The 15,014-nt window shown below is 41.9% G+C and overlaps 3 protein-coding genes across 7 annotated transcripts; 2 read left to right on the top strand and 1 right to left on the bottom strand.

The window, feature by feature from the left end:
* Positions 1–183: 183 nt before the first annotated feature.
* Positions 184–4,182, top strand: LOC6556827 (adenylyl cyclase X E). Of its 2 annotated transcripts, XM_001984779.3 has the most exons (12): positions 184–245; positions 301–441; positions 511–673; positions 744–1,494; positions 1,559–1,659; positions 1,724–2,057; positions 2,122–2,587; positions 2,647–3,008; positions 3,064–3,158; positions 3,219–3,370; positions 3,429–3,570; positions 3,650–4,182. In XM_001984779.3, exons 1-12 carry the CDS (start codon positions 189–191, stop codon positions 4,147–4,149), a joined length of 3,264 nt encoding a protein of 1,087 aa, XP_001984815.1. In that variant the 5' UTR covers positions 184–188; the 3' UTR covers positions 4,150–4,182. The 2 variants fall into 2 exon arrangements, with proteins under 2 accessions (XP_001984815.1, XP_043071367.1); XM_043215432.1 differs by lacking the exons at positions 184–245; positions 301–441; positions 511–673 and having other exon boundaries at positions 1,473–1,494; positions 1,549–1,659.
* Positions 4,183–4,568: 386 nt separating this feature from the next.
* Positions 4,569–7,159, top strand: LOC6556879 (drebrin-like protein). 2 transcript variants are annotated; one of them, XM_032743269.2, is made up of 5 exons: positions 4,569–5,062; positions 5,158–5,609; positions 5,680–5,856; positions 5,921–6,402; positions 6,485–7,159. In XM_032743269.2, exons 1-5 carry the CDS (start codon positions 4,808–4,810, stop codon positions 6,709–6,711), a joined length of 1,593 nt encoding a protein of 530 aa, XP_032599160.1. In that variant the 5' UTR covers positions 4,569–4,807; the 3' UTR covers positions 6,712–7,159. The 2 variants fall into 2 exon arrangements, with proteins under 2 accessions (XP_032599160.1, XP_001984816.1); XM_001984780.3 differs by having other exon boundaries at positions 6,479–7,159.
* A 466-nt stretch (positions 7,160–7,625) lies between these two features.
* Positions 7,626–14,049, bottom strand: LOC6557853 (BAG domain-containing protein Samui). 3 transcript variants are annotated; one of them, XM_001984781.3, is made up of 4 exons: positions 12,935–14,048; positions 9,763–9,871; positions 8,475–9,660; positions 7,626–8,410 (listed from the first exon to the last, which is right to left on the bottom strand). In XM_001984781.3, the coding sequence occupies exons 1-4, from the start codon at positions 13,232–13,234 to the stop codon at positions 8,050–8,052; spliced, it is 1,956 nt and encodes a 651-aa protein (XP_001984817.1). In that variant the 5' UTR covers positions 13,235–14,048; the 3' UTR covers positions 7,626–8,049. The 3 variants fall into 3 exon arrangements, with proteins under 3 accessions (XP_001984817.1, XP_032599157.1, XP_032599158.1); XM_032743266.2 differs by having other exon boundaries at positions 8,475–9,871; positions 12,935–14,049; XM_032743267.2 differs by lacking the exon at positions 12,935–14,048 and adding an exon at positions 10,266–10,356 and having other exon boundaries at positions 8,475–9,871.
* Between the last annotated feature and the right edge of the window lie 965 nt (positions 14,050–15,014).

The raw sequence follows: 15,014 nt of genomic DNA, 5'->3' as shown, positions 1-15,014 counted from the left end.
GTTGTAGCGCTAATGGAACGAAATATATTTTAAATAAGAACATAATTAGAAATCCTTGCATATGCTGATCCATTTGGCATAGCAGTCGGGTTTAATGTATATGACTGCTGGGAAAGTTTGCGAACAGTTAACACACATTTCTCTGTCATTTTAATCATATTGTATATTTCATTTAGTAGTATTCCAAAATGTCGTGCAGATTAGATTATTCGCAGGAGCTGAAATGGGAGCGATCATTTTTAAAGGTAAAATTCGCAATTGCAATGCCAATGAAAATCCTAATGCTGCTATCACATTTAGAAAAAGTGCAAGCAGGTTGGTGTGGAACACGAGTTTCACAAGTACCAAATGCGCTTGAGTGCCAATTACATCGGTGTGTTCCTTGTGCTCCATCTGGGATTCATAGCGTCTCACAGCATTTTGTTGCTAATGACATCTGCGGTGAATTTTGATAATGATTACGATCAACTAAATCGAAAGATAAAGCTAAGATTTTACCTTCTCACTCAGCCCTATTATGATTCAATTTATATCGATATTGCCGTTTATTTGATTTCGGCCGTTGTCGTTTCGGTCACAATGTGGGTCAACTTCTATGAGGATTTTGTGCTGAGGCATTTTTATTTAACGTATTTAACGTCGATCCTAGTCGTTATTTTTTTCGTTGTCATTGGTATGTGTAATTATTAATATTAATAACATATATTTCGTTATTTGCTAATCTAACGTTAATATTTCCACAGATGTTTCGCTCTGTATTTATCATGCATATATCAATTGGGAGACAATGTCAATTTTCGATACGTATCTTATGTTAACGATATATGTGTTTCTACCAATACCTCATATATTACCGCCACTGTTGCTTGGAGGGTCGGCAACCTTATTTTATGTTATATTTCGTATCGTCAACCATAGCTTAAGACGTAATTATATGTTTATAACCACCCATATTGCCCATCACATTTGTTTAAATCTGTTGGGCACATTTTTTCGCATAATACGCGATATTATTGTACGCTCATCGTTTCTGGATCGTCATCAGTACTTCATGGAGGACCTTTGGATAAGGAATGCTCGGAAGCAGGAGAAGGTATTCCTGCACACCATTCTACCGATGCAAATAGCACAGCCCATCGAATCTGATATACGCAATCGGATTAAATACTCGGAAAAGCATCGCGATCAAGTGTCGCCAAATAGAAGGGAACACATTATGGCCATTCAACTTCATCCGGATGTCAGCATCCTTTATGCAGATGTTGTCAACTATACCCATCTAACAACCACATTATCGGTGAATAATCTTATAGCCCTACTCCATGAGATCTATGGCCGATTCGATAATGCCGCCAAACGATTCATGGTGCAGCGCATCAAATTTTTGGGTGATTGCTATTATTGTGTATCTGGGATGATAACACCCGATCCCGATCATGCCAAGCGCTGTGTCGAACTGGGCCTCTGTATGATCGAAAACATGCGCGATGTACGGTTAGTAGTAAATGATTATCATTGAAAACTTCAATCCCCTTAAGCCCCTTTAAGACGTTCGCAGAACAAAGCAAAATGTCGACATTGATATACGTGTGGGTGTCCACTCGGGAGAGGTCTTCGCCGGCGTTATTGGTACAGCGAAGCTGCAATATGATATTTGGGGTAAGCGATTAACCACTACGATACCTCGATCATCACATAAATTAGAGAAATTCAATTATTATAGGCAGAGATGTGATAATTGCTAACCATTTGGAGGCAACTGGTGTGCCCAGCTATATTCATGTTAGCGAAAGAACGCTCCAACTGATCATTGATTTTGGATTTGAGGTACATCCGGGTACTCAGACAGCGCTTGCGGATCCCTATCTTGTCAAGCACAATATTAACACATTTCTGATACGTTTAAATGCTTATGCACACAAATCAATTAACTTGAATATTGATAAATTTGAATACATCAACACAATATCCCCGATGTTGGACACCAAGGGGCAGAATCAAAATGTTGAACAAGAGCTGGCCGAGGAGTTCAAAAAGATGCCTGTGGGTCCGTCTGGGTTAGCGCGTTAAAATACCAACATTTTTGATATTGATATTATTAACGTAAAACGCCACACACAGCATATGTAAAGCCATCAAGAAGTTGCTACGCTTTGGTGCATCCAAGGATATGAAGGATGTGAAGCATACTGATACTGCAATCGGCTATTATATGATGCAGTTTCACGATCCTCGCCTCGAAATCAGCTATGTAAATCAGCCAGACTATTTGCTTAAGTACAGTATACTTTTAGCCTGGATCATTTGCCTCAGTCTGGCTTACACGCAAATGGTCTTCGTGAGTGGATTCGTTCCATTTGCCTCATATCTGAGCGCACTCTTCGTAGTCAGCTTGACCATGTTGCTTATTGTCGCCTGGTACAAGAAGCTCTGCATTTGGCGATACTCCAATCGACCACACAGATACTCTCAATTTAGTTGCTATCTATTCCGCATCGGCGAGAATATTCAGAGCAGCCTGGTGAAACGGATGAGTATCTATTTGTACACGATATCCGTGTACTTTGCCATCGTATCTATGATGTTGGTAATTGTGGTATATAGCCTATGGTATTATTGTTTTGTTAGCTTTCATATTTCACTTAGATGGACTGCGACAAGTCGGAGTTTCAGCTGGTGCAAATTGAGAGCAAACTGTACCATTATGAACCGGAATATAGTATGTGCTTTCCTCCCTGGGTGCTAACCACGATGGTGTCCCTCATAATTAGCATGAGTTTGATATTCACACGAATTCCCATCATGATGAAGGTCATTGTTAGCACCCTGGCAGCGATAACCTATCTTATTGTCGTATTCTTTCAATTTGAAATTATTATGCATCATACTTTTACAACCAATCCGTACTTGTCACCTGAATATTGCCACGGCGAATTTGTCGTTATAATTCTACTCAAGCTATATTTCAAGGAGCGACAAACGGAGTTCAACAACAAGATCAACTTTAAGTGAGTCCACAGCTATCAATCAAATGTGTCTAATTAAAATCAATGTTTCGTTTAGATGGAGAGTTGAGCTGTTGAAGAAACAGCATGATGGCTATATAACCGATCAGTCCATAAGTGTTCTACTTCACAACATATTGCCATCTCATGTCGGTAGGACATACAATTGACTCTATAATCCTTTCTTTCTAATTATTCAGTTTGATTTTGCAGTCAACGTCTATTTGAATGCGCTGGCAAAGCACGAGTTTTACTATGAGAATTACGAGATGGTCGCTGTTATGTTTGCCTCCCTGAAAAACTTTCCAATGGATTTGCCCAATTTGCGTCTTCTTAACGAAATCATTTCGGAATTTGATAGAATCGTAAGATTTATGGTTTCTCTGTGCAATAGTTCTGTACCATTAATTTCTTTTGCTGTAGCTGACCTTTTACAGGGACTATTATGTAGTGGAAAAGATCAAAATTGTGGGCTGTACGTATATGGCAGCATGTGGATTAGATGTGCGATTCTCCAAAGTATACGTCGATACGAGAGGTCCACATGATTCCGTGATTCGGGAGGGTGAGTATGATTCTTAGCTGGTGTTAATATGAATATTAATATTGAAGAAAATTTATTTATATTCATTATTTTTTTGTAGTTATGCGTGCACGTCGCTCCCTTATGCTCCTTAACAAGAACAGTGGAATGATCCGGAAAAGGGATGAGGTGGTTTTTGTGCTAACCACCTTTGCATTGGATTTAATGAGAACTTTGTGGGTGTGCAACAAAAACATGTCAGTGTATCGCGAAATATACGATACGGACCTGAGCATTGGTATATCCAGTGGCGAGGTGATGGCCGGCGTTGTGGGTGCCTCCCAGGTGCACTACGATATTTGGGGCAATGCGGTCAATATGGCCTCACGGATGGATTCGACGGGCGTTGCTGGCAAGATACAAGTGACCGAAGAGACGGCCACAATACTGGTCGATTATGGCGTAGAGTGCAGCTACCGTGGCTTGACCTATGTCAAGGGGCGTGGCACATTGCCAACCTATTTTGTGGACATCGATGATAATTATGAATTTAAATATAGCCGCATGGACATGGATAATGGGGATCGTAGTTCCAGCTCAGAGGGCTCAACCAAAGCATAACAATTTTTAAAATAACTTTCGTGTTATTATTACTTTTCATCATTCATAATAAAATAAATTTTGGCGCAAATTCAATTGAACAGATTTCAAATTCGACCTAAAACGTAACCACAATAATTTAACCAATAAAATGAGTAAAAGTCTGTCATAAAATTGTTAAAATATGAGTGGCAGGTAGCAGTAGCATTTTTATAATTATAATTTTAAATATTTATATGTATATTCCATCAAAATACAATTAAGAATGCAGTGTGCTAAAGCGCGCAAAATGCAGTCCAATCGATATTTTATTATATCGAAAATGCAAGATATCGTTATAATCGATATAATATCAACAAACTGTATGTGAATGTGGGTCTAGCTGTGTGTGTCTGTGTGTGTATGCATGCGTGTGTGAGTGTCTCTGCTGCATCCGATGTGCATTTAATTAAAACTCCAACTAACGGAGATATAAATTAAAGTCTTTTTTTGGGGCGTTGGCTTTCTTTAAACGGCAAACGGTGACAGTGCCAAAAACGGAGCGCAAGTGAAAGCTACCGAAGACCTTTGAAAGTTCGATTTCGTCGCAGTTAGCGGCTTTGTTCAAGGTCGTTGGCTTGTCGCGTTTGCCGACGACGAAGAATCCACGCACATTATTTCAATTTGGCAAAGTGACAAGATGGCCATTAGCTTCGATAAATATCGTACGCAAATTGTGGACGCCTGGAAGGATGTGCTGAGTGACAAGAGCAACACCAACTGGGCGCTCTTCGGCTACGAGGGCCAGACGAACGAACTGAAACTGGTCGCCAAGGGGGAGGAGGGCGTCGATGAGCTGACCGAAGATTTGAACAGTGGGAAAATAATGTATGCGTTTCTGCGCATCGAAGACCCAAAGACTGGCCTCAATAAGTACCTGCTGGTTAACTGGCAGGTGAGTGAGTCACTTGCCAAACATGACAAATTTCTTTGCCATTTGCTTTTTGGTTATCTTATCGGACTGTAAATAAACACGCTCTAATCTTACAGGGCGAAGGCGCACCTGTGCTGCGGAAGGGCACCTGTGCGAATCATATTCATGACGTGGGCAAATTGCTGTCGGGTGCGCATTTGACGATTAATGCACGCAATGAGGATGACATCGATTTGGAACGGCTGCTCAAAAAGTTGAGCACGGTCAGCTCGGCGTATAGCTTTAAGGAGCCGCGTGGCGCAATGGAGGAGCAAAAGGTGCCCGTGGGCACAAACTATACGCGTGTCATTCCCACAAAAGAGCTGAACGCCAGCGTCATGCAGGACTTCTGGAAGAAGGAGGAGGCCGAGGAGAAGGGTCGCCTCGTCGCTGAGAAGGAGGCAAAACGCTTGGAGCTGCAGAAGATCGAGCAGGAGCAGCGCACCCGCGAAGAAAAGGAGCATAAGGAACGCGAAAAGCTGGTCATAAGCACGAGCAAACTGCAACCGGCTCATGTGCCCATCAAGACGTGATTATCTCTATTTAAATATTGATTTGGTTTAGTTGTTAATTTTCATCCTCACAACTTCTGTTTGCAGCTCGCCACAACCGCTGAGTCCGGAGAAGACCGCTGCATCCTTTGGCAATAACTTAACCGATGCCGAGCGTATGCGCCAGGCGCGCAATCAGGAGGCACGCGAGCTGATCGGCTCGCGAGTGGGCGCCGCCAAGGCCATGTTCACCAAGCACACCAGCGAGGGTCAGCTGCAGTCCAAGTGGGTTTCTGGCCGGGCATTTTCATAGCTAGCATTCGCTAAATGACACTTACAACATTTACAGGCTAAATACACAACCGCCAGCGAAGCCTGCTCGCAATTCAATTGCACAGCGCATCAATGTGTTCAATCACAATCAGACTTCGGATAATGCAGCCTCTTCGCCACCTCCTCCACGTCCCGAATCACCCATTAAGACGGTGACACCAGTGATTGTCAAAGATACGACGCCGACCGTTGTTGTGGCGCCAGTCGTCGCTGCTGTGGAGATGACGAAAGCTATCGTCGAGGAGGAGGATGTGCAGCCAGCTGAGGATCTGCCACTGGCCCATGAGAGTGAACAGTTCTCGACGATCAAACGGTCACCGCACAGTAAAACTAATTCGCTGCAATCACAGTCACCGGACGAGACAACATCGTCCAATGAGACGGACACGGCTGTCCACAAGTCTGAGGAGGAAGAGGTGCGCACCAAAGTGTCCGTAACGGTACAGCAGTCGCAATCCGTAAAGACATCCGGTCTTAGTACGCTGGAGCGCAATGCATGTGAGTGTCACAAATATTTCCACAAATTGTCAGCAATCAATTTAATCAATTGTGTTCTTCCTGATGTGATGTGAAGTGACAGATCTGGTCAACGAGGATGACTTCATATGCCAGGAGAGTCTGGGCGATTTGGGTCTGCGGGCGCGCGCCTTATATGACTATCAGGCAGCCGATGAATCAGAGATAACCTTCGATCCCGGCGATGTTATCACGCACATTGATCAAATCGATGAGGGCTGGTGGCAGGGCTTGGGCCCCGATGGAACCTATGGACTCTTTCCGGCTAACTATGTGGAAATCATCAACTAAGCAACATTCTAACGCAATATCCGTATCAAATATGGCAACTGCAAGGCAGCTTTTTTTTCTAAACAGCCATGGCTGTATTTTTATGGAACATATATCCAAATTACTTACACACACATATATATATATATATATATATATATATATATACTATATATTTAAAACGGCTGCCCGGTAATATCCTGAACAATAATGCAATTCATACTAATACCTAAATGAGATTTAATATATTGACTATAACACGATTTACATCGATCATCGTACATCGTACATCACACGCACCATGTTCTTTTCCATATAGTATGTAGGTGCCTTCCAATTTTGTATACATTATATATATATATATATATATCTGATTGCTAATATCCTTGAGATTTCCGAAACAATGTTGCGTCCTTTTTTAAAAATGTTTCTTATTGCACATGCACTTGAGTGTTTGTACTTATCATATATATATATATATATATATATACCATATATATGTATACCATAAATGTATGCAAGTCGCAAACAGCAAAGGATACCCAGGCTGGCGATACTTGTTTTTTTGTACGTGTGTATCATATTGTGAACAATATCTACATTTATTTTAATAATAATTAGTAACACAATAATAATTATGCATTAGAGTTATCATTACTTGATTTAACAATTCGCAGCTAAGCAAAACGACGAGCGACTCTCTTTCCATATATATATCTATATATATATAAAGATTTGTATGAGATCATACTCTGGCCTGTCTCTGTGGATGATGATGCTGCTGCCCCTTACACACAACAATATCTCTGATATAAAAACTGCATTCATCTATTTTTTTCTTCGATTCATTTGTTTTGTTTAGCATTTATATATGTATATATATATTAATCAGCTAAATTGCAATAATTTCAAATAACGCTTTAACGCTTTTCCAGTACAATTTTCAAACGCTACTTTGTCATTTATATCAAATTTAAACTTAGCCTAGTCAACACACATACAAGCTCAACTCTGATGTATGTGTGTGTGTGTGTGTGTTAATGTGTAGGCATCGCGAGTGTGTACGTGTGTGAGATGAGATTATATTAATATATATATATACATATATATATGTATGTGTATGCATTTGTGTACCAAATAGTAGCAAAGCGTTTGACTGCTAACAATACAATTCTTTAATCCAAAGTTGACTCTTTGCCTATCGTCGATACAAAAGAAAAAAACATTGAAAACATTTTTAGTCTGTTGTTTGTTTGTTTCTTTTTTCTTTTGTTGCCCACCCACGCGAATAATTCAGTTGATTTTGGTTAATTTGTGTAGCTGCTTCGAAACGGTCGCCTTGTAAAGGCGATGCGTTCATCATTCAGACGACTGGGTCAGCGTTGTGGTCTCGTTGGTGGTGGTCGTGGTGGCCGTTGGTGCACTTGATGCCGTCTCTTGCGGCAATTCTGTCGCACTGTCAGCAGCGCCACCCTCTGTGGCGGCGGCGGCAGCGGCACTCGGTGGCGGTGGCAATGGGATCGGCTCTTGAATCTTGGTCGCATCCAATGGCTGTGGCGTTGCTGGCTCAGCGACTGCAGCCGATTCGGCCTCATCGGCAAGCGACGGCTCCGCCGTCTGTGGAGCGAGCACCACATCTGCTCCAGTTCCAGCGCCAGCGGCTGTCCGTCCATTCTCCTCGGCCTTGGCGTCCAGCACATTGACGGATGCCTGTATGCATCTACAGAAATAGATAATTAATAAGTAAATTCGCTGCAATTGCAAATTAATAAAAGGGGACATACTTGATGGCTTCCTTGCGTGCTAGTCGAATGCTGTCCTTGCCATTTGTATCGATGGTGTCCAGCTTGAGTAGATTGCGTGTCAGCATCTCGTCCAGATAGGCGTACTCCTTGTCCGCGCGCGTGCCCTTAAATTGCTCCACCTTGGCCATCAAATCGAGCACATCCCGCTGTATATCCTGTATCTTCTTGATCGAGTCCACCGTGTGTGGCGTCTGTGGTGGCATGCCCACACCAGCATCCGCTGGCATTTGTTGATCGGCTGTTTGCGCCTGTTGAGTATTAATTGGACCAGGACGTTGTTGTTGTTGTTGAGGATGCTGCTGTTGCTGCGGAGGCGCATAATATGCCTGTGCCGATGCCGATGCCTGAGCCGAGGCAGAGGCTTGTGGCGCATTTTGATTTGGTATTTCCTTATGCGCATTGATGATCGGCTCCGAGCGACCCTCAACAAAGATCGGTATGGTGCGTATAGTGCTGCCGCCGGGTGTCTGCGGTGGCGGCGGTGTCTGCTGCTTCTGTTGCTGTTGCTGGGGATGCGATTGCTGCTGCGGTGCATAGTAGCTCTTATGGAATTGCAGTGGAGGCTGCTGCTGCTGACCAGGTCCATAGTTTGCCTGCACTGGCGGCGTAGTCTGTGTGCCAAATTGCTGCTGTTGCGGTTGCGGTTGCTGTTGCGGTTGCTGCTGGTATTGTTGGTTCAGCTGCAGTTGCTCGTTGGGTGGCGCCGAATGTGAACGCAATGCTTGCTCCTGTTCGGCGGCACTCTTCACGCCCATGTCCATCGTGTTGCGCAATCCATGCTGATTCAGATTGACCGATTGAGGTGCACAATCGACCTCCGAGCGACCGATGGGATCCTCCGTTTGGATGGCCGCATCGCACAGACGCTTCGAGGGCGATTGTGGCACCTGCACCTGCACCTGAGGTTGCTGCTGCTGTTGCTGTGGTTGTTGTGGTTGCTGCTGTTGCGGTTGCTGCTGATAGTATTGCTGTTGCTGCGGGGGACGGAATTGGGCTGGTGCACCGCCACCCGTTCGTCGAGCGCCAAAGCTCTCTGGTATGTACTGACGGAACTCCGATGGCAGTCGATTGAAGAAATCATCGTCGGGCTCCATGTGGCTATTGGCGCCGCCGCCGGCGGCACGTCCGCGTCGCCCCATCGTCGAGAATTGTGGGAATCCAAAGTCTGCAGCATCATCGAAATAATGAGAAAAGTCTTCGTCAGGATGCATTGAGTGTGCCGTGGGATGGATTTGGGTATGGGGATCGTGCAAACTATTCCGCTTACGTGCGCCGCCAAATGTTCCAAAATGATCGTTATGCAATCGCCCTAAACGGGAGCGTGGAAACATATTATCCATATCCATGTCCATATCGGCTTCAAATCCAAAGGGCGGCTGCAACAAAACCAATTCAAACAAATTATTTTTAGTCTAAAGCAAAAAAAAAAAAACAAAGAAAACAAAAAAAAACACGACCAAAAATCAAGCGCAAAGTGGGCGAAAACTGTTTATATTTATAAGCGTATGATTCACACACTGCTGTGTGTGTGTGTGTGAGTGTATGACAAACAATAGCAACTTGCAGGCTTGAAGAAAAAACAAGTGACGTCATCGTGTAAATAGACGCTTAGCCATTTAGCGTACTAATAACAGCACTTGACGTACACACGTACACACACACGCACACACATACGCTACACACACACGCACACACAGACATGCACAGCTGTTTGTCCGATTTGACAATCGGTGAAATTCAATTGGCAGCTAATTGCCAGTTATTCATTACCTATTTTAAGTTAATTGTTTGCTTTATCAGCGAAACAGCCTTTTCGCAATTTTCTTTTATGCTTTGTATTCTTTCCTTTTTTTTCTTTTGTATATTTACGCGACGTTCAGTTGGCGTGACGTACTTTCCGTTCAACTGTTTGCTTGTGAATGAGCTAGCCGGCAGCTGATGACAGGCACTTTTATAGCACTGAGCATTCGTCAATCGTAACGTACGCCCACCAATACAACTCAAGTTGTTTGCCTAGATTGTTCTCGCAACTTCACACAGGTTGGCAGCGCCTCTCATGATCGAAAAGCTCACGTTTAACCAGCATAAGTGCGCGTGTGTGCGTGTCTTTGTTACATGTATATATGTATGTGTGTGTGTGTGTGTTTGTGTGTGTGAATATGTGTAACGGAAACAGTTTCTATGCAAATTCTGCAAAGTGCTTGCAAGAAATGGTTATTTAGCAAATGATAAGTTTAAGTATTCAAGAAAGTATTTATTATATTATTTATTGTTCGTAATTTAAAAAATAAAAAATCGTATGATATACGAAAAATAAAATAAAATCTATTCTATAATTTAACACGAAATACTTATTGTATGTAGATTTATTTGTATGTATTTAAATGTATTTAAAATATTTCCAAATTGTTTGTGCTCAAATATACATAGAATGATTTTGAAAAGATGAAAAAGAATTTTGTGCTCAAATTTAGAATGGTTTTGAACAAATGGCTATTGCAGGTTTTTTTTCTATTGGTGAATTAAATTACATATCTCTATATGTAATAATGTGTAAAAAGAAGAAGAAGAAATTCCAACATACAATCTACTAAAATTGATATTTATGAAAATATGTAAATATAGAATAAGTTGTTGTAGTTTATAAGGTTTGTTGACTCTAGCTTTTAAATAATATAGTACATACAATATTTTCCTTGGAGAGCATAAATATAAAAAAATCTTGTTACACAACTACAATAAGTATACGCCCTGTAATCAGATCTTTGAGAATATGAAAGTACCCCCATACGTAAGTATGAAAAAATAAAGATATTCGACTAGAAAGTATACTGCATCAATGTCAGATTAGTAATATTATTAATTTTAATAAGAAAAATACAAATTCCGCTTAATATTTTACATAGCTCGTATATAAAATTGAAATCTGACTGACTGTATTCCGATATTAATAACTTCTTCCAGGCGATATTATTGCGTATTTTAGATAAATACACACTTCTGTATGAATGTATGTGCTTAGGTATGTGTATATGTTTTTGGCCAAGATTGCAAGTTGTGTAAATAAGTAAATTAAGTCACTATCCGATGATATGCTTATGACAGCTGACCACAAAACGTCACGGCTTCATTGCCTTGGCCAACAACAAGTTAAGAAATAAATGCTGTTATTTTGTGAGCTGTCGCCGCCTACGCGCATATCTCAAGTATATGTGTATGTATGTGTGTGTGTGTGTGTGTGTATGTATTGGCATTTGCCCACCCACATGCATATACCTACACACCTATACACATACACAAGTATGAATCTGTATGTATGTATGTAGGTAAGCTAGTGCACCCACAACTACAGCTACAGCTGCGATAGGTCGTAAAATATTGAGCGTGTGCTGCGAAGAGAGCGAGAATGCGAGCCAAAAAGTAAACGAATTAAGTTTACTCTCTGCTGTGCTCTCTTTCTTAACATGTATGTAGGTATGTACACATATATGTATATATATATATATTCTGCTGCTGCTGCTGCTGCAGAGCATTTGCGTTTCTCTATCATCGAGTATTTTCTAGAAATTGTCGAACCATTTTCAACGTGCACAAATCAAATTTCTTGTCTCGCTCATCAGAAATAAAAAAAACAGCACTTGATACTTTTGCATTGGCCAGCAATAAGATTAGATATTGTATTCAATCAGCTGTTGTTCAATTTGAACTTCTTCTTATTCAGCTTCTTGTTGTTCTTCTTGTTCCCAGCGGCATTGGGAAATTCCTATCTGTGGCGCCACGTTAAGCATACGCAGCGTTGCTCGCTTGTTTGTACAACCGGATTAGGTCAATAGTGTATGCATGATGCACTCGCAAAAAACACAACCACTTCAAAATTCATAAATAATTTATATTGTTTTTATAAATATTTAATTTAAAAATGTACTAAATAAATTTGTCAACAGTTACCAGCAAATTATTCTTTGTTTATTGTACTTATTTATTTTCCTGTTATGTTTCTGAGCAAATTTCAATTTTTTTTTAGCAACTTGTTTGATTTTTGTGAGTGTATTGTGTGCATAACACTTGACACGCAACTGCTGCAGGGGTTGTGTGTGCATTGCTGCAAGTGAGTCACACACACACATATGCATGGGCAACACACACACATACATAGACAGGGAATCGAATACAAGTTTTTTGCGTAGCTTTTTTTGGAGGATTCGCTGAGCGCGTCAAGTGCATTTTGTAGCATTTTGAGCTAATTAAATTTCGATCGACAACAATGCAAAGCGGCCTTGTCGGGCGCCGATACATATATATGTATATACATATATATATAAATATATGTATATATGAGTATATGTATATATATGTACATATGTACATATAAGCAGCTAGGCGACCTTGAGACTGGCGCCGCTGATTTGATTTGTATTTATTTTTTGCCAGTCACTCACCTGAAAATGTTGCTGCTGCTGATTTGTTGGGGGAATCTGCTGCTGCTGTGGCTGCTGATGATGCTGCTGCTGTTGTCGCGGCGATCCGTAATTGCTGTAGAACTGTGATGGCGACTGCTGTGCGTAATGCTGGCCATGCTGCGGATGTTGCTGCTGTTGTGGCGAATTGCTCACGCCAACATAATCTCGATTGAGGGGTATACTTATGCCGGCCGAACTTGGTGCGGTGGCATTGCCGTTGCCATTGCCACCACCACCGCCGGCGGATGTCTGATTAGCTGCTATCACAGTTGGCTTCATGTTTTCTGCCACAAGCCGCAAGTCCTGTCACTCTTTTTCTCTGCCGTTCTGCTCGACGCGTCTCGAAGCGACTAATTTCGAAATAAGTTTGAGTTGTTTTGCAGCCGTTGCTGCTGCTGCTGTTGTTGTCGTTGCTGTTGTTGTCGTTGTTGTTCGCCAGGCAGGCAAGGCAGGTTCACCTTGAAAGTGTTGTTTGTTGTTGTTTGTTGTTATTGTCTCCTGTCCCGTTTCGATGTCGATTTTTGATGCGAATGTGCGATATATCGCAACTAACTGCGGCTTTTATTTTTTGATTTTTCTACTCCTTTTTTTTTACTAATGGCTTATTAGCTGTTAGAAGAATGGGAATAACAAAAATGACAAGAAGCGCAACTGCTAATTGCTCTTGCCTCCTCCTTCGCCGTCGTCTCTATGATGTCACTCTTTGGCGCTACACTTTCTAACAGCGACGGCGGCAGCTGCTCAGCTCAGCGCACGCACACGGATGCACTCTCCGACAGTTTTTTTGTTGTTTGTTTTTGGCTTTTACGTATTTCCGTTAGAAGCTCAAGCTCTCTCTCTGCCCCTCGCTCTCTCTCTTTTTCTATGTGTTTCTCTGTGTGTGTGTGTGTTTCGGTGTGTGCTGCTTTGTATTTTATATATTCAATTTAAATATACAAAACCTATAGATAAAATTATTTTTGCACATTGCCGCTGAACGCACACAGATACAGAGACGCACACACAGACACACACAGCTCACTTGTCCGTTAAGTCTAAAATAATCCACGTTGCCGCTGTGTGTCCACTGCTCGATGCCAAAGTTGTTCGTCGACTGAGCGCAAATGCTTTTTTCAACGTTCGCTTGTTTTGGGGGCTGCCTTGATGCCGATGCCACCTTTGATTTACGTTGACGTCGCCATCGCAGTCGCAGTCGGCGTCGCAGCGTAAGCTTTTTCTCTCTCTCTCGCGCGTACTCTCTCTTGTAAGATTGCTCGCCGTTTCGCTCGTTGATTGAGATTTTGAGTTACCACGCGACTTGTTAAATTTGATAATCGTCGTCGCCTCAGCGGATAACAGTTAACTCCTAAATTGGTAAATGATTTCGATAGTATTTTCTCTTTTTGCACTCTCTAACTCTCGCGCTCTCTCTATTCCTCTCTCTCTCTCTCTCTCCAACTCTATCAGAGCTGCTGACGGCTCTCTGTGGCGATCGTGGGCCACTTGAACGCCAAGATTCATACACATCAGATTTATAAATAGCCAATGGCGGCAATAGCTACTACAACAATATTCATCAGCTGAGTATCCAAAGAGAGAGAGCGAGAGAAAATTCCACAAAACTGAAACTGAGCAGCAGGCAGCAAGCAGCAACAGTCGCATGGCTTCTGCTTCTGCCAACTCACAGCACATATGTATGTATGTATGTATGTATGTACATGTGCGCATATATATATATAAATGTGTGTGTGTGTTTGTGTGTGTGTACGCCTTTGAGCTGTCGATATGGCTTGTGCAGAGGTTTCAGCTGCGTCACAAATTGGATGCACACCCACACGGAAGAGAGACGGCTTGCGAATTAATCGATCAATATTCATGCCGATCGCTTATCGATAGATAAGTAGTTGTTGTCTTTTATCTTGTGTGGTGCTGCTAGTTGTATTTAACAATATAATTCGACTTTACAGAACAGCATTTTGAGCAGCTGTTTACTAAATTTACTGGGCCACAAATATGCGTCAGCGACTGTCGCATTTCATGAAAAGGCATATTTACTATATTTGTACAAGATGTGTATATG

The sequence above is a fragment of the Drosophila grimshawi genome, unplaced genomic scaffold (assembly GCF_018153295.1).
Source record: "Drosophila grimshawi isolate 15287-2541.00 unplaced genomic scaffold, ASM1815329v1 contig_44, whole genome shotgun sequence".
Taxonomy (NCBI): Eukaryota; Metazoa; Arthropoda; class Insecta; order Diptera; family Drosophilidae; genus Drosophila; species Drosophila grimshawi.
Note: the sequence above shows the minus strand (reverse complement) of the source record. Positions and strands in the feature narration are given on the sequence as shown.